This window comes from Ochotona curzoniae, unplaced genomic scaffold (assembly GCF_017591425.1).
Source record: "Ochotona curzoniae isolate NIBS_2020 unplaced genomic scaffold, NIBS_Ocur_1.0 contig_814, whole genome shotgun sequence".
Taxonomy (NCBI): Eukaryota; Metazoa; Chordata; class Mammalia; order Lagomorpha; family Ochotonidae; genus Ochotona; species Ochotona curzoniae.
Genome location: NW_024466570.1, coordinates 16,559 through 34,861, shown reverse-complemented (window position 1 = coordinate 34,861; position 18,303 = coordinate 16,559). Strand labels below are relative to the sequence as shown.

Below are 18,303 nucleotides of genomic sequence, written 5' to 3'. Positions count from 1 at the left end.
ATTAGAAATGAAACAATAAGCATAGCCTAGTAATGTGAAGCCCTAAAAGAGCTGCATGTTTTCAAACAGGAAATAAGTCACAGTAAACATCCAGCCTGGGCACCCCAGGAAGGCTAAATCATCTTTCCTCATTCCCACCATCCCATCTTCACTGCCCACATCACCTCTTAGTAGACATCCTTAAGGTTCTACCAAGAGAAAATGATTACGCATTTTCCCATTTAGCTTATTTATATTTTATAATATTCATTCTCTTAAAGCTCTGCTTCTGGCATAACATTTGAAAAAGAACTCTACAAGTAGGAACTAACACATGATTGTATAATCTACAGATAAGCCATTAAATGCTGCTGTATTACTTTATTTTTTATACAAAGACATACATTATACAGAAGTATATAATATTTTAAAATTCAAAAGGAAAGATTAAGACAAAGAAGATCCTGTATATCTCCATCTCTTGGGTTCTACATCTATTCTTCCACACCAGTATCCTCAGGAACTAGATCCAGCAGCAAACCTGATGTTGGCACCCCAGCCCCAGCAGTACCTTGCACTTCAAGAACAGGTGGTATAGCACAGTAGGTGCAGAGCCTGCCCAATGGACCTGAGAAGCAGGTACCTTTCCCCAGGGGATGTGGGTATCCCTGCCTGCCCCTGTTGTGTGGCACTTTTTCCTCTTGCCCTGGTACAGGCACAGCAGTGGGTTTTATACACTTCATCTATACCCCCACTGAACTTATTTTATCCAAAGGTATGGAAAGAATGAGATGGATCTTCCATCTGCTGGTTCACTTCATAAATACCTAGATTAGCCAGGGAGGAGCCCCAGTAAAGCTAGGCGTATGGAACTTAACTCTGGGTCTCCCACGTTAGTGCCAGGCACCAAAGTACTTGAACCATCACCTGCTGTTTGCATTAAAGGAAGCTGGATGGGCACCAAAGGAGCTGGGACTTTTTATTTTTTCAAGATATATTTAGCTTTGAGAGGTAGATTTTCCAGAGAGAAAATCTGGTTCACCCCTCAAATGGCCACAACAGTCAGAATTGAGCTGATCCAAAGCCAGGAGCCAGGAGCTTCCTCTGGCTCTATCCCATGGGTGTAGGAGCCCAGGGATGTGGGCCAGCCTCCGTTTCCTTCCTAAGCCATGAACAGGGAGCTGGATTGTATGTGGAGCAGCTGGGACACAAAATGGCACCCATATGGGATGCTGGCACCACAAGAGGAGGATTAGCCAGATATGCCACCATGCAGGCTCCAGGAACTGGGACTTGAAGCAAGTACTCTGATTCAACCATTGGGACAAATCCCTCATCAATCCCTTGTTCACCCATTCTGGGACCTCCTTTGACTCCAGTTATGCCCCTGCCACCAGTGGCCAACGTGACCACTCCAGCATACTGGGGCAAGCCCTTTTGTGACCCCAGTTACTGAGGCCTAGAACTTCCATACCCACAGCTATGACTCCTACAAGCCACTGCTGGGACCTGCATACCACTGTGGGGACTGAGAAGACTGTCCCCTGCTTCTCCCGTCAGAGCAGAAGGAAGAGATCACATCCCAGAGAAGGAAATCTTTAAAGAGACCCCAGTAGCAGCTTGTGTTGGCAAGCTTCAACCTGGTAAAAGAGATGTGGAGGTGAGGACACACCTCGTCTGTATCCTGCAGGGTTCTTCACACTGACCCTTCCATACTCACCTATGACCGTTTACACTCACTCAAAAATGAATAGTTTGCAGATTGCTCTGTGTGTACAGATGTTATGGGTACAAAAAGGCTGAAAAATTTTGGCCTTCCTTCTTTTATTTCCTTTTATAAAATTCACTAGCAGATGGTAAATTGCTATGGACTAGCTATGATATACTACTAATAAAACCTAAAAAAAATTTTTTTTCTGCAGGGTTAAGTACAGTGGCTGAACAGGCTAATCCTCTGTTGCCAGCATCTGCGTCCCATACAGGTGCCGGTTCATATCCAGGCTGCTCCACTTCTTGATCTAGCTCTTGGCCTTTGGCCTGGGAAAGCAGCAGAAGATGGCCTGTTTCCTTGTGAACCTGCACCCATGTGGGAAAGCCAGAAGCAGCTCCTGGCTCCCAGCTTTGGTTCAGCTCCAGTCATTGTGGCCATTTGGGGAGTGAACCAGTGGATGCAAGAACTGTCTCTCTTTCTGTAAAATCTGTTAAAATAAAAATAAATAAATCTTAAAAAAAAAAAACTTACGTTCTCCAAACCCTCCATTTTTATTCATCAAATCAAAGAAGGCATCAAGAAACCTGCAGAGAGTTACGACAATTGTTACGTCCTGGACAGGATACGGCTGGAACTTTCGATGTTTCTTAAGAAATTGTAGCCCATTGGTGACACTTCCATTAATCAGGAATTCAAGACAATCCACTCCTGACTGACCAATAACTTTAGACGTTTTCAAAAGCCATGACAGCATAAGGCTCCCATCCCAGGTCAACAGGATCCTATTAAGAAAAGGTACAGGATAACTGTTTATAAATAATCATACTATGTTCCCCCTGCTTCTTACTATTCTTTTCACCATGGTCCTCTACCAAATACAGTTTCCAATGATCATTCACCAAAGGGGAAATATTTGGAAACAGCTGAAGGTATTACCATTCTTTGGAGTGATTTTCACCTTACAAGCAAGCAGATGGTGGCTTTTGAGTAGAGAGGTGTGTGCATGGTGAGAGGAGCTGCTAACCTGCTAGTCAGCCCTGGATGGAATGGCTTTGTAGTTAAGTGGATTATAGCATAGCGGTAATCATTGGGCACAGAATAGGTTGATTCTTTCTCATGTCTTCTATCTCTTTACCAACTAATGTGCTTCCCAAGTTCTAAGAGTGAGGAAGAAAAGGTCCAAGGGCAAGTTTTCCTGTACTGGGAAAGTGATTCCCATCCCCACTCCAGTCTGTCTACTGCAAGCATGACTTAGAGTTAAGAAAAGCCTTGAAGTTCCAGGGATGAAGAGCGGTGTTTCTATTCCTATGGTACTCATCCTCAATCCTGGATCATGAGACTGAGGGCACACAAAACTTATGAATTACTGGAACTGTTCTACAGGATTTTAATCCAGTAGACAATGACTGGTGACTATCCTGAAGAACATATTTTCTTCAAAAGAAATTTAGTTTAAAAACTTACCAGGTAGACCATTGCACACCAGCTGACAGTAGCAGGACTGGCCTGAGAGAGATTGTCCACTTCAAAAATCACTCTTACCCTACTAGTTAAAGCTATTCTCTCACTGTTAGCTAGGCACAACATCCTGGTGTTGTCCAGTGCAGAATTCAGATTTTCTAACCACAATGTGTCCCCTGGACCATCTAAGACAATCCATTGCCAATCAAAATCTAGAGAGAAAAATGTATCCTTAATGTAGCTGAAAATACTCCCAGTCTTCTTTCCACAAAATCTTATATATCTTCTACTTTCATTTACAAGATATTTTCCAAGGTAGAAAGTGACAGTCTAGAAAATGGCAGAGGTGAATATGTTTATACGTAGCCTCTAATACTGACCAAGTATGAACAAATATTCATGGTAAACACTCATTCGAGGTTTAAACATCGTTTACACATTATTAGCTTAATGACATAATTAATCCCAAAATATGGATAGTGAAGAGAGCCACGTATTTATCTTTTGAATAGTAATGTTCTTGTGAATTGGCCTCTTTTACTCAGCAATAGTTTTTAGATGTGCTGCCACTAAAGAACAGCAACAGAAAATAGATGTCCTTGAGAGAATCAAATTGAGCAAGTGTAGAATGTATCATAATTGAAACCCATTTACTTTTTCAAAACTGTTAAAGTCTGTATAAGCTACAAAACCTAACAAAAGCAAACTAAAAACTACAGAACTTCACTCCTCACACTTCTGAAGGCCATGTAATCCAAGGTCAAGGTACCAGCCCAGTGAGGGCCATCAGCTTGGTTCACAGAAGGGCACCTTCTTGCTGTGTCCTCCCATTGCAAGAGGGGCCTTCTCTTCTCTCCTTCCTTCTTCTCTTCTACTTTCCTCTATCTTGTGTGTTTTAAGTTGAAAGGGCTGGCCCAGGCTAAAACCAAGAGCCCAGAACTCCTTCTGTGTCTCCTGCATGGGTGGTAGGGACCCATGCATGTAAGCCAGGGTGTGCATTAGCAGGAAGCTATATTAGAAATGGTGTAACCTGGACTGAAACCAGGCACTTCCCTATGCAGAGTGGGGAAAGAGAATGAATCTCTTCCATTTGCTCATTCTCTCCTCAAATGACCACAATGGCTGGCCAAGAACATCGTCTGGGTCTGCTGCGTGGGTGCACGGGTCCAAACATTTCGGACATCTCGCTGCTTTGCCAGGTCATTAACGGGGAGCTGGATCAGAAGTGGAGCAGCTGGTACTTGAATCAGCACACGTATGGGATACTGGGGCTTCAGGAGGTGACTACGCCACAGTGCTGGCCCCTCTATTTGGCTCTTTGAGAAACCAATGGCCACTTATAAATTCCAGGGCTTGATTAGTACTAGGTATATGTGGTGATATTATGCAAAGTTTAAATAAACCCATGAGAAAAATAAATTATCGATGGATGGAATATCATTAATTGAAAATGTATTTAAATATGTATTTGCAATTCACATGGGTTCAAAATTTCTTCTATATTAATCATATTTATGAAGTTTGGTAACACTTACTGTGACTTTCTGATATTTTAACATTTTTCTCTATGTCCTTCACAATATCATCATCAATATCTGCTGTATCTGAAGAATTCAGCCTGAAAACCTAAAACACAGAATCAATAATGCTTAATTTTTTTTAACTTGATGGTGATACTTTCCAACTCCAAATAACTACATGTAAATATGCTCTCTTGAGTAATAAAAATATAAAAGACAAAAATGTCCAATAGCTGAAAACACATAGCCAGCATCATATAATGTAACTGAGTTGTGATGGTTCATGTGTTTTAAAAACCCAATTTTGGTATTTTATCCCTGCAAAGAAAGCACAGGTTCAAATAACATAACCAAAGACAAAGAAGAAATTAAAAGTTTTCCAAATTTCTACCACCTGGAGACAGCTACCGACTACCAATGACATCTGGTGCATATTTTTCCTAGACCTTTTATTTATTTAAGAAGATTTATTTACTTTTACTGGAAAGACAGATCCAGAGAGAGGAGAGACAGAAAGATCTTCCATCCTGATTCACTATCCAAATGGCCACAGCAGCTGGATTTGAGCCAAGAGTCAGGAACTTCTTGAGTGTCTCCCACACTGGGGCAGCGTCCCAAAGCTTTGGGCCATCCCCTGCCACCCACACAGGCCACCAGCAGGGAGCCAGATGGGAAGTGGAGCAGCTGAACATGAACTGATGCCCACATGGGACCCCAATGTTGCAAGGGGAGAACCAGCCAACTGAACTATCACACTGGGTCCCCTCAGACCTTTACAACAGTTCTCAAAATTTAGGATACATAAGAATTATCTGAAGTTTGCCAACCTGTAGATTCTAAGACCTCATTCTTACAGATTCGTTAAAAAATAGGTTTGGGATGAAATCCAGAGATTTACATTTTTAATGTGCTTTACAGGTGATTGTAGTATACGCGGCTCTTCATAGTATTCTTTGAGAAATTCTGATGTCCTCATATAGTTAATTTTATTTAGGAGGGTTAAATGTCTCTCCAACTATACTGAGCACTATTTCATCAGCTGATTGGTATTGGTTTCCTTTACTATCAAGGGAAATAGTAGAAAAAACCAACCGTGAGAATCATGCTGGTGGTGCAAGACAGAAATGGAGCAAGTGTGTTCAGCCTTGACCCCGACCTTAGGAACGCAATGGACCATGACTAGTAGCTGTTAATTCCCAATTTCACTGGGAGGCAAGTCAGATTACAGTCTATTTCCAAAAAAGAAAAGGAGTGGGGAGGAGATTTTCACACTTCAAATGGCCACACAAACCAGGACTGGTCCAGGCCAAAGCCAGGGACCCAGAATTCCATCCGGACCTGCTATGTGGGCAGCAGTAACTTAAGCACATGCAGCATCTTCTGCTGCTTTCCCAGGTGCATCAACAGGAAGCTGGATCAGAAGCTGACTAGCTGATATGGGAACTTGTACTTTGATCTGGGATGTTAGTTTCTTAAGTGGTGGCTTAGCCCACTGGGCCACAATGCCATCCCCAACATATTTTAAAAAATAGATTCTATTAGGTTTCTTTCTAAAAGTTTGTGACACTAACAATTCCACCAAGGTCTAATGCAGCTTTCTCACATCTTCTCTAACGCTGCATGTGGTCACTAACAACATAGATTTTGATTCAAGTTATAGAGATCATGATAACAGAGAAACCTACAGAGTAACAAAGTAGATTAATGGTTCTTAGTGAAACCATTTCCTGTGGGAAAGACAGCCACTCTGGGATTTGGAAATTGGGGATTGAAAGCTAGTGATTAGAAAGTTTATCTCAACTGCTTTCCCCTGGCCACAGGCAGGGAGCTGGATGGGAAGTGGAGCTGCCGGGATTAGAACCGGCGCCCATATGGGATCCCGGGCATGCAAGGCGAGGACCTTAACCACTGCGCCATCGCTCCGGATCTTTACTCTGTTAGACCTATCTTCAGACCATAGAAGGTCTCCCCAAGAGGCCACTGAACTTATCTGGACAATAAGACGCTGAACTTTATGCTAGGCATGTGTTTGCAAGCAATGAATCTCAACTGAACTTGAACTATGGTTATGCAACAAGGTGGAGGAATCCACCATGGGGGGAGTGGTATGGGAGGGGTGGGGGGAATCCCCAACGCCTATAAAACTGTACTACATAATACAATGTAAGCAACAATAAAAAAAAAAAAAAGAAAGAAAGTTTATCTCTGGGGTGATAACATTTAAAAATTATATCATGTAAAGGTTGGAAAGTAATGTGAAATATGCCAAGAATCTCTAAATTGTATACTCTCAATGGGTACATTTTATCTGTATGTTTTACCTCACAAAAGTGTTCTAACAAAACTGAATGAGATTTTGTTTAAATTACATTGAACCAATAGCACAAGTTAGGAAGAATTACCATCTCTATAATATTGATGATGCATTGGGTCAGCTTCAGCCATTGTGGCCATTTGGGGAGTGAATCAGCAGATGGAAGATTTTTCTGTCTCTCTCTCTTTGTAAGTCTGCCTTTCCAATAAAGATAAACACATCTTAAAAAACTATAAAAGTGATATCTAGAAGTAGAATAAAACTAGACAACTACTCTTTCAAAGTATCAAAAAGAACATGCGAATCAAAGAAAACAAAAATTGAATAATTAAAACACAATGCTACCATAAATAAACAATAAACTCAAACATATGAGAAGCATTTTAAAATTCTTTGGTATTTTTGATTATAATATTCGTCTTTTAATTATTGATATTTGTTGAAGTTACTGTTATACCAATGGGTTTCTAACGTTTTATTACCAATTTTGATAAGCACTTAACTAATCCATATTAAATAAAAATACACATGCTATGCTAAACTTACATTAGACACATCTGAGATTCTTGAAGTTGGTCCAAGATCAGTGTTCACATAAACATAACTTCGAATCATTGCTGACAACAATCCATCAGTCCACTCCATCGTATTAGGGTCCAGCCGCCCATACAGTTCATCGAGAGTGATACACTTTGGATTTAACACACAGACATCTATTTTCCCTTTTTTGCCGGGAATCTGGGAGAAATCCAATGTAAATTTTAAGACACTAATGCATAGTACAACTATTTAACTGTTTCGCACTGTTATGGTTAAAGGGCTTTGGGAGAAACATTTTATGCCAAGGACAGATTGTAAAGATAGCAATTTTCACAAAGCAGTAAAATTTAGTAAATCAATACAGGTGGATTTGTACTTATGCAGGATATAATTTTTTTTCTTAGCTGTCATAACAAAATATTACAGATGGGGAGTCTTAACAGAAACTGACAATCAAATGGGGAAAAGGAAAGGAATCAACTGTCTGTATTCACACATGACAGTATTCTCTGTGTAGAAAATTACCAAGAATTTACACACACACTTCATGACTGTCAGCAAGCTGACAGAGTACAAGATAAAAACCACAAAGTCAGTTGTGATTCTATGCAACAGCAAAGAACAAACAGGACATTAAAAAAAATAGTTTCGTTTATAACAGCATCCAGAGAATAAAATACCAAGGGGTAAATTTAATTAAAGGAGAAAGATTTGTGTAATGAAAACTACAAAACACTGCTGAAAGCAATTAAAGTTATAAAAATGAAAAGACATTCTACGTTCATCCTGTAGAAAATCTAATACTGTTAAGACGATAATGCCCCCCAAAAGGATGTGTGGATTCAACGGAATTCATAATCAAAATCACAATAGCCTTTTTTTTTCTCATTTAAAAAAAATTTTTTTTAATTGTTAATCACATTGTATTATGTGATATATTTTGTAGGCACTGGGATTCCCCTTACCCCTCCCACAACCCTACCCCCATGGTGGATTCCTCCACCTTGCTGCATATTCACAATAGCCTTTTATGCAGAAATAGCAAAGTCAATCTTCAAACTCTCATGAAATTTGCAAGGGATTCTGAATGACCAAAGTAATGCTCATGAAGAAAAAAAAAAGTTGTAGAACAAAGTTGGAACTTCCCAATTCCAAAACCTATCATACAGCTATACAGTAATCAAAAATCACCAATCCTGGCATATGTACCCAAATACAGAGTATTGGAATAGAGCAGAAAGCTCACAAATAAACCCAAATTTCTGTTGCAAACTGATTATCAAGAAGAATGCCAAGGCCATTCTGGGGGAGGGGGAAGAGAATGAACCAACAAATGGGGCCAAAACTGCATATCTACATACAAAGGAATGAAGACATACCCATTTTGTACTCATGAATAAAGATTAATTCAAAGGGAATCAATAATAAGTTAAAGAGCTCAAACTATGAAGCTCTTCAAAGGAAACAAGAGAAAAATCTTCAAGTCACCAAATTTTTCAATGGATTCTAGGGTTTGATATTTAAAGCATAAGTGACAAAGAAAAAAATATATATATAAATGCTTTCTCCAAAAGGATGACTCTTGTGCATCAAAGGTGCATGGTCAGGAAAGGAAAAGGTCACAGACCAGACAGAAGTATTTACAAATCATGTGTCTGAGAACAGCTTTACACCCAGACTATGCAAAGGACTCTTAGAACTGAACAACTAAAAAAAGGGAACCTTATTTAAAGACAGATAAAGAACATGAACAAATGTATCTCAAAGAAGATATGTAACTGCTGCCACCTGGGATGCTATTGTCCTCTGTGGCTACTGGTTCATCTCTGGCTGCTCTATTTCCCTTCCAGCTCCCTGTTCATGGCCTGGAAAAGCAGCAGAAAATGGTCTAAGTGAACGGGCCCTTATCACCCATGTGGGAGACCTAAAGGAAGCTCCTGGCTTCAACTCTGGCTGTTGTGGCCATTTTCAGAGTGAACCAGAGGTTGGAAGATTCTCTCTCTCTCTCTCTTTCTTTCTGATTCTCCTCCTTTTCCTATAGCTCTCTCAAATAAAGCAATATTTTAAAAAGAATACAAAAAAGAATTCAATATTCATTTGCCATTAAAAAAAGGTATATAAAAACTATAGTGGAATATAGCTGGCATCCCCTGTAGGTACTGGTCCACGTCCCAGCTGCTTCACTTCTGACCTTGATCCCTAATAGTAGCCTGGGAAAAGCAGCAGAGAGTAACCAAGTACTTGTGCCCCTGTCACCAGTGTGAGAGTCAGGGAATGAGACTCCTGTCTCTTGGCTTTGGTCTGACCCATTTCTAGCCAGTATAGCCATCTGGAGAGTGAACCAGCAGGTGGAAGATCTACCCTTCTCCCTGCCACTGTCTGTCTCTCCCTTTTTCTATGCAACTCTGTCATCCAAACAAACACATATTTTTAAAAAGAATGGTGACCCACTACATGAATTCCTTTAACCAAAATGTTTCATCCTAACTGAAACACACAACCACAAACTGAAAACTTGACTTTTAAGACTTGTGCAATGTATTTCCAGCAATATATCTTTATATAATGTAATTGAAGTACACTACTTGAATTTGTACTGAATGAAAATATATCATTACTACATAGGAGCTAGTCTATGAATCCTAGGATAATTTAACAATAGTAAATGTGTCAACATAGCTTAATCACATTAATCAAATAAAAATTAAAAAGTAGATGCCAAAAATCATTTAATAAGCTGCAATGTTCAAAAGTTGAAAGAAAAGGAGAATAATAATCTCAAAAGCATGATAAAAAAATTTATCAGAAACCATGACAAAACATCGTATTAAATGCATAAATATTAATTGCATTCCAGAGGAAATGAGGAGCAATTTTATAGCTAACATGGTTTTTGGAGAGTATATCAATAAGAACATAAGTTATGTAAATATTGGAAATAAAACTAATTCATTTCTATGTCGAAGATTACTCAATTTTTAAACAGTAAGGCATCTAGATATGAAATATACAGTTCAACAATTTTATTTTATACTGAAAATAACAAGTTTTAGATATGAACTCACTATAATGATTCTTCACTACAAAGTTCCTAGCAATAAATTTAACACTTATGTAAAGAGAACATAAAACACTAACTGAAGTTCAGAATCTGACCAGGATCTAACCAAATAAACAGTTTATTGAGTAGATCATTTACCTTTGAAGCAGACTGTCTTTCTGTAACTGACAATAAGTCAGCAATTGGCAACAATATTAATGCATTTTCTAAAATTCTCCGGACTGTAGTCTTTCCTCCACCTGTTGGGCCCACTAACATCACACCAACGCACACCTGGAACACAATTTACACATGCATTCATATAGTTGCCTGTATCAACTGTGTACCGGCCAGCTGGGCCCGTAGCATGGACACTGCGAGGGTCAGGGAATCAGACACCAACAGGAGACCAGTAGTGGTGGAAGAGGCCTCTCTCGGCCTCCCTTTATTCAGCCATATATACCTTTCCCCCAAGCCTGTAGCAGAACAATTGGATGCTAATGAGTCTGACAGACAAGGTGCCACTAGCCTCCAAGCCATTTCCTGCAGGAGCCAAGCTTAACAAATGCTAATCAACTCCTCAGCCTACAACAAACTGACCATCTTCTCCAATTTATTCTTTACTTCACTGTCACCTGGCTTCTACTTTCACTGACAAGGTTAATGCTCACATCACCAGGAACACAAGTCAAAAAAAGGATGTGCAATCTTCTTAGCAGAGAAGTGAACACAAATGCTTTGCCAAACGGGCTAATCACAGAGAACAGCAACTTCAAAGGAGGTACAACTATGATGCAAAATATTTTATAGTATGTTTGAATGGGTTTTACAACTATATTGATGGGGTGAGGGTCAAAGATGAACCTGCTCAGAGTTAAGGTGAAAAAACACATAATAAAGACTTGGGAGCTAGCTAATCAATAAACTACTTTGTTTTAAAGAATAACAAGAATAACAAATTGCTCTATTTCCCCTCTGGATCTTACCTTTGGAAATCCATGCAAATAACTGCCAAATGCCATACTACACTTACCTGAAGTTGAGCGTAAAACTGTATGACCTTCTCTTTCTGGGATGGCCAATGTTGCAGATTTAATTGTTGTGTTGCAACACATATTACTTTCTAAAAGGAAATAACAGTAATTTAAAATCTACTCTTAATTGAACTTTTTTTTTAAAAGAAAGATTATTATTTTTATTGGAAAGGCAGATTTATAGAGAGGAGAGACAGAAAGATCTTCCATCTGCTGGTTCACTCCCCAAATGGCCACAACTGAGTCAATCTGAACTTAGGAGCCAGGAGCTTCTTCTGGGTTTCCCACATGGGTGCAGGGTCCCAAGACATTGGGCTATTCTCCACTGCTCTTCCTGTCCATAAGTGAAGAACCAGATAGGAAGCAGCCAGGACACCCCATATGGGATGCTGGTGCTTGGAGCTGGAGGGTTAGCTAGCTGAGCCAACGCACAGGCCCCTTCTAAATTGAACTTTTACATTTAAATATCCCAAACCTCTCTTAACTAAGTACAAATTACTATCCTTCGGGTAATAATCCTGTGAGAATAATGAAACCATTATTTCTCTCTTGAAAAAAGTGTAACACCACATTTTATGTTCACAGATCCCTGGCAACATAAATCCTTCTCCAAACTAAGAACCCATGTTTTAAGATACATTTAGACTATTGCTCACTGGGAGCAACTAGTTCTTAATACCCACATTGGATGAAAATATAAAGTGTCTATCTTTTGTGGTCCTAATCATCATAAAGTTGTAAAATTTGCATATTTAAATATTTCAGTGTTAAGAATATGCTATGGGCCCGGCATGATAGCCTAATGGCTAAAGTCCTCTTGCCTTGCATGTGCCAGGATCCCATATCAGCACCAGTTCATACCTCAACTGCTCACTTCCCATCCAGCTCTGTGCTTGTGGCCTGGGAAAGCAGTTGAGGACTGCCCAAAGCCTTGTGCCCTTGTACCTGCCTGGGAGACCTAGAGGAAGTTCCTGCCTGCTGGCTTCTGAACAGCTCAGCTCTGCTTGTTGTGGCAATGACAGATCTTGGAGAGTGAACCAATGGACAGATCTTTCTCTTGTATCTCCTTCTCTCTGTATATCTGCCTTTCCAATAAAATAAATCTTTAATAAATGAGAATATGCTATGACGGCATATAAAATTTGCAAGAATGAAGACATGATGAGGTTGTACAATCAACTTTTCCAGGTAGCTACAACTTGGAAAGATAAAAAGAGGAGGATTTACTCCAGTGTGGACACAAATAGCAGCTATGCCCACGGACAAAAACTGGTTTGTCCGATCTCCTGTTCTGTTTTTCATTGCTTTCATCCCTGCAGTGTGATAGAGTAAAGCAACAGTATAATACACTTAACAGGATAGTACAACAGAAAAAAGTAGCTCCTATGACAAGACCAACTGGAGGTGATTAGCTAGCAGACTCTTTAACCATAAGCTCTTTCAAATGGAGCTGATGAGCTCTCCCACTCAAAGCCCAAATTTTGGATAGATTTAGATGCAGGGGTTATGAATTCTCTTCCTCTAATTATATAAACCTGGAAATCTCACAGGTATGAAACAGGAACAGCATGGGATACAGAGATGCACAGCATCAGAATCAGATTTCAGATAGACCAGCCATTGGCTAAACATTTCCACACATTTGAAATAAAGTCACATCTTATACAATATTTGTGGCTGTATGTACTGTCCACTAGAGCCAGCTGGATGGGAAAGAGTGTGTAGTTGACATGCTGGGATGTGGTTTTGGTGGTTTCTCAGTTAAGGGAACCACCTGGACCCATCACAATTGCCTGTTTAATGTAACTTTGATGCTTGAATTTCAGGTGAACAAACTCTATATTTAATGAGATACAGTACTTTATGGGCAGGTCATCGCGCAGGCCATCAAATGCAAGGGTGTTCATTTGGCCTAGCTGTTGAGCCATCCCAGCCATGCACTGAAGTGCCTGGGTCAACATGTAGCTCCACTCCTGACTGCCGTTTCCTCGTAAAGCGGATCCTCGGGTGTGGAAGTGATGACTCAAATAATTCGGTAGGAGCCCAGGATTGAGTTCTGGGCTCCCAGGAGTGGCTCATGCTAGCAGTTATTTGAGAGTGAACCAATGGATGAGTGTTCTCTATGCCTCTCAAAAGAAAAGCAAACACACTAACTAACTAAAAAACTGGGTTACTCCAAACTTAGTATTGAAATAATTGCAACTTTAAATTATGATCTTTGTAACACTGCTATGAATTCTATACTACAATCTGGTAACAACTTACTAAGCTGTTAGTAGGTTACATATTTATAAATGTGAAAACAGGCAAATGGAGGGAATAGCAGAATGGACTCACATGATTGTATAGAGAACTTTCCTATACATTCAGACTGTCATAATGAAGCCAATGAAAAGATGGATTTGCAATCAAGGCTCAAAAATAAATCAGTAGGGATGCAGTATTGTGGTGCAGCAAGGTAAGCCTTTGCTTGCGATGCTGGCATCCCGTATTAGAAGGTCCCGCAGTAGCGTGCTGGTTTGAGGCTTGGCTGCTCCATTTCCAATCTAGTTCCCTGGTTATGCACCTGGGAGTCCTGAACTCGAGTTCTGGTTCTGGCATTAGCCTGCTGAGTCCCAACCACCGTGGCTATTTGGTAAGTGACCCAATGGATGGAAGATCTTTCCCTCATTCTTTCCCTTTTGCTTTGTATCTCAACTTATCATCAATGCTCATTTTAGGAAACTAGCAGATTTTGTCCAAATAAACAGAAACTTGCATACCATTAAAACACTAAAATATAAATAGAATAACATGAGCCTGTAAAAAAAATCCAAATAAATCAATGCAAAATAGGCACTTCCTAAATAGAATGTCAACTATAAAAATAAAAATATAACCAAAGAATATACTAGGATTCAGTTGCCATGTCTACAAAATAGGCCAATACACCAAACAAAAAAAGCACATTGAGATCACCAGCCCTAACTCTGTGGAATATTATAAAAAGACATATCCCTGCATCCCTGCCTTCCACTGTGCTGGTCTTGGATGTAGGCAGGGATCTGAAGAGTGCCAGGAATCCACATGCTAGCATTTAACAGAGACAGTTAAACTCTATGGAGATTGAGCCAATGGCTACAAGCTGATGTTGATAGGATTACAGGGCTCCACTGTGCCAGGGTTTTACTGTTTCAGTCTTTTGTTTTCACAACTATGGCTTTGTGATTCTCAAAGCTCTCCCTTCTACATTGAAAGGACAAACACATTATCTTCATCGGACATTTGAGAGAATTGAGAAACAAGCTAAATAGCAGCCTTCCTGGCCCAAGGATACACAATTCATCTGGCCATGGTGTTCTGAAAACTCTTGTTGTTCCCCAAAAGGGAAAATATAAATGCCCAAGTATTGTTAAAAATTCTGATTTATTTTTGAAAGGGAGAAGGAAGGAGACTGTAAGTCTTGTGTCCACTGGTTTACTCCCCCAAATTCCTGCAACAGCTGATGCTGGATCAAGCTAAAGACAAAACCTGGCAACTCTTCAGTCTGTTTGCTCCTCATGGGTGGTAGGGAGTCAACTACATGAGCCACCCACAGCTGCCCACAGCTTCGGTGTTAGTAGCAAGTTGCAATCTGAAATGGACTGGGCAGTTGTACCAAAATATGATACAAGGACCCCAAACACCTTACCTAGATCTTCAAATAATTTCATCCCTCAAATTAACACATGCAAAAAATATTTCTGGAAAAAACTGTAGTATTTAGCGTATTAACTTAATTGCTAATTCATGGCTAAATAACTCATGCTGATTTTTAAAGGTCTTAATTACCTCCAAGGCAGACGGATTTACTTTTGTGGTTGTCACTGAAGGAAAAATATCTCCTATAATCATTTCAAAAAGTGGAATATCTTCAGGAGGAAATTTTGGTAAGCTAGCTTCTCTTATAGCCTTGGTAATGACCAGTGTCTCGGCTGCTTCAGACGCATCACTTTAACAACAGAAAATAAACAAGTTAACACATCTATCTGCTGACATTAAACATCATCCAGGGGAGGGCCAAAACTAGGCTTGTTAAGCCATCTGGTTGTCAGGGTCACCAAAATAATACTAAATAGAACGTACAGCCAGGCATGCAAAGAAACAGCCAACACCATCCTTGGCTCTAGGGAACAGTTGGTGCTGGCAGCTGGGACGTATCCCTGATGCTACCATTCCTGGTACCTGGCTACAGATGTTGCCATGGCTGTAACCCACCAGAACAGGTTCTATATGTGTCTGGTTTCCTTTTTTACTGTCTGCATGTTCTGATTTTGACAGCTGTGTCAGATTTGCTAAAGTTGGACATCAAAGTCACAGCTACAAAGCAGTTTGGAAGAGCAAGCAAGTGGCTTAATGGATATTCACTAAGGAATACAACCTCAGCTGCGGCTGATTGGAGCACGGCAGTGACCTGGAAGAGTGATGCGAGGGTCAACCGACCTTCCACTCAGAGGAAGGCTGAGGATTTTCAGTTCAATGAAACAGATGATACTAGATACTGCTAAATATTTTCAATATATTCAATATTTTCAATCTGCAGTTAGTTGAATCCATGGATACAGAACCTGTGCATGTGGAGGCCACTGTGTGTTTATGCGGGCTTACATCCTAACTTGTTGCTCTTCTGGGGCTAGGGTTGTGCTGTAGCATGTACACCTGCCACCTGTGAGGTTGGCAGGCCATATGGGAGCCAGTTTGTGTCCTGGTCTCATCACTTCTGATCTAGCTTTCTGTTCATAGCCCAGAAAAGGCAACAGAAAACGGTCCAGGAGTCTGGGAGACAGAAATGAAGCTCCAGATCGTGGCTTCAGCCTGTCCCAGCCATGGCCACTGCAGTCATCTGGGGAGTGAACCAGCAGATGGAAGCTCGCTCGTGCTCTCTCTTTTTACCTCTCTCTGACTCTTTCAAATAATCTTTTAAAAAAGTTTATTGCTTTTCTAAATGGACTTTTATTATGTTTTTCCTTACATGAAGGTTCATGTATATACAAGAAGAAAACATTGCTCTGGGGAAGCATACTGGATAACTGTGCATATTTCCTTCCTTTCGTTGTATTCTTAGGTAGTTTCTACAGGTTTTCCTGTGACACTCTAGCTACCGGTTTTTTCCCATTACTGAAAGTTCTACAAATTACTTTCCCAGTGACACATAACTCTCTTTGACGTAACATTCAATTCCAAATTCAACGTACCTTTGAAACTGCTGTTTCTCCTTTTCAGCAATTGCTAAGACTGTCTTCAGAAACCGCAAGCCGAAATCATAATGATCCTATCAAACATTGAAGAGTTGAGTTATATTATATATGTGCCGTCTAAAAAAGGTGAAATCAGAGAATCTAAAAGTTCAATCTTTGAACTTCAAAGAAAGAGTAACAGGTTAAAAAACAACTTTAACTAAAAGTTAAAAAAATAACAATTAGCATCCCAATAAAATTTTCTTTCAACTAGAAAGGGGTAGATTGAAGCAATATTAGTAAGAGAAGTGGTTTGGAAAAAAATGTGGCTACCTGATCAAAGCATTTCGGATTGGAAACAAATAATCATTAATTGGCATCAGGAATACTTGGGAACTTTATGGAAATTCTGATTCTTTAGCTCCACAGACATAGAATACAATCTCTACAAAATTCATAGAAAATGCATATCATGAACAAACTCATGCATTTCAAAAAAATTTTTTTGTACCCAAGTAATTTGTACTGACTTGTCCTAACACACCTGAATCAGATCTAGTTTAAGGCATTCAGAAAACTATCAGTTTAAAACGTGCTCCTGGGCCCAGAGTGGTAGCCTAGCGGCTAAAGACCTCGCCTTGCATGTGGTAGAATCCCATCCAGCTCCCTGCTTGTGGCCTGGGAAAGCAGTCGAGGACGGCCCAAAGCCTTGGGACCCTGCACCCACATGGGAGACTTGGAGGAAGCTCCTGGCTCTTGCCATTGTGGCCGCTTGGGGAGTGAATCAACGGACAGAAGATGTTTCTCTCTGTCTCTTCTCCTCTCTGTATATTTGACTTTGCAATAAAAATAAAGTCAATCTTTTTTTTTTTTTTCTTAAAGTGCCCCTACCAGAGCAACAGGAATTCTGCTAAGATTAGAGTGAGAGTAGACATCAAACTTATGGCAAAGCTTGGATGAAGGAGTGTGAGATCACTGATGCTTAAGAGAAGTTACAGGAGCAAAGATTCAAGGCAAGCACTCGTTTATGAAAGGCAAGAAGGAACAAGATGATGTTGAGGATGGTGCTTGTGACAGGTTACCCAAATGAGTGAAAAAAGTTAATATTGTTGGTGCCGTTTACTAGAGAGGCTCGGAAATCAACAGCAGGAGAAAAAAAAAAAAAACACTGTGCACCTCAGACATACAGACTAGGTCAGGTTGCAGATTCTGACTGCAATGTTCAACGCAGCCAACTTTCTGTGTGCAAATGTTGTACTCAGATCAGCTGGAGATATGCACAGAGCGGTCAATGAAAGCTTTAAGCAAGCAGGATCAAGATCCTGATGCGAAGGCTCCTGGAGACAAGACATAAGCAAACCACACCAGGAGGTGAAGTTTCAGTCAAGAGCAGAGGTCACAGCACGGTTTTATGGGATGCTCCAATCCTTTTCCTGCTGGTTTTCTTCTGGTGGGCCAAGAATGATAATGTCTGCTTCTTGAGGAACTATTTTAGCAAATAGCCAAAGT

General features: G+C 40.1%; 1 protein-coding gene across 1 annotated transcript in view; it reads right to left on the bottom strand.

Moving 5' to 3' along the window:
* The window catches only part of LOC121164506 (dynein heavy chain 14, axonemal-like), an 81,307-nt gene that overhangs the window by 62,021 nt on the left and 983 nt on the right, over positions 1 to 18,303 (bottom strand). The window contains exons 2-6 of the mRNA XM_040992628.1: positions 16,813 to 16,889; positions 15,410 to 15,569; positions 11,599 to 11,688; positions 10,725 to 10,859; positions 7,532 to 7,723 (exon numbers count right to left, since the gene is read on the bottom strand). Of these exons, the coding sequence (XP_040848562.1) occupies positions 7,532 to 7,723; positions 10,725 to 10,859; positions 11,599 to 11,688; positions 15,410 to 15,569; positions 16,813 to 16,889 (654 nt within the window). The remainder of the gene's footprint in view (positions 1 to 7,531; positions 7,724 to 10,724; positions 10,860 to 11,598; positions 11,689 to 15,409; positions 15,570 to 16,812; positions 16,890 to 18,303) is intronic.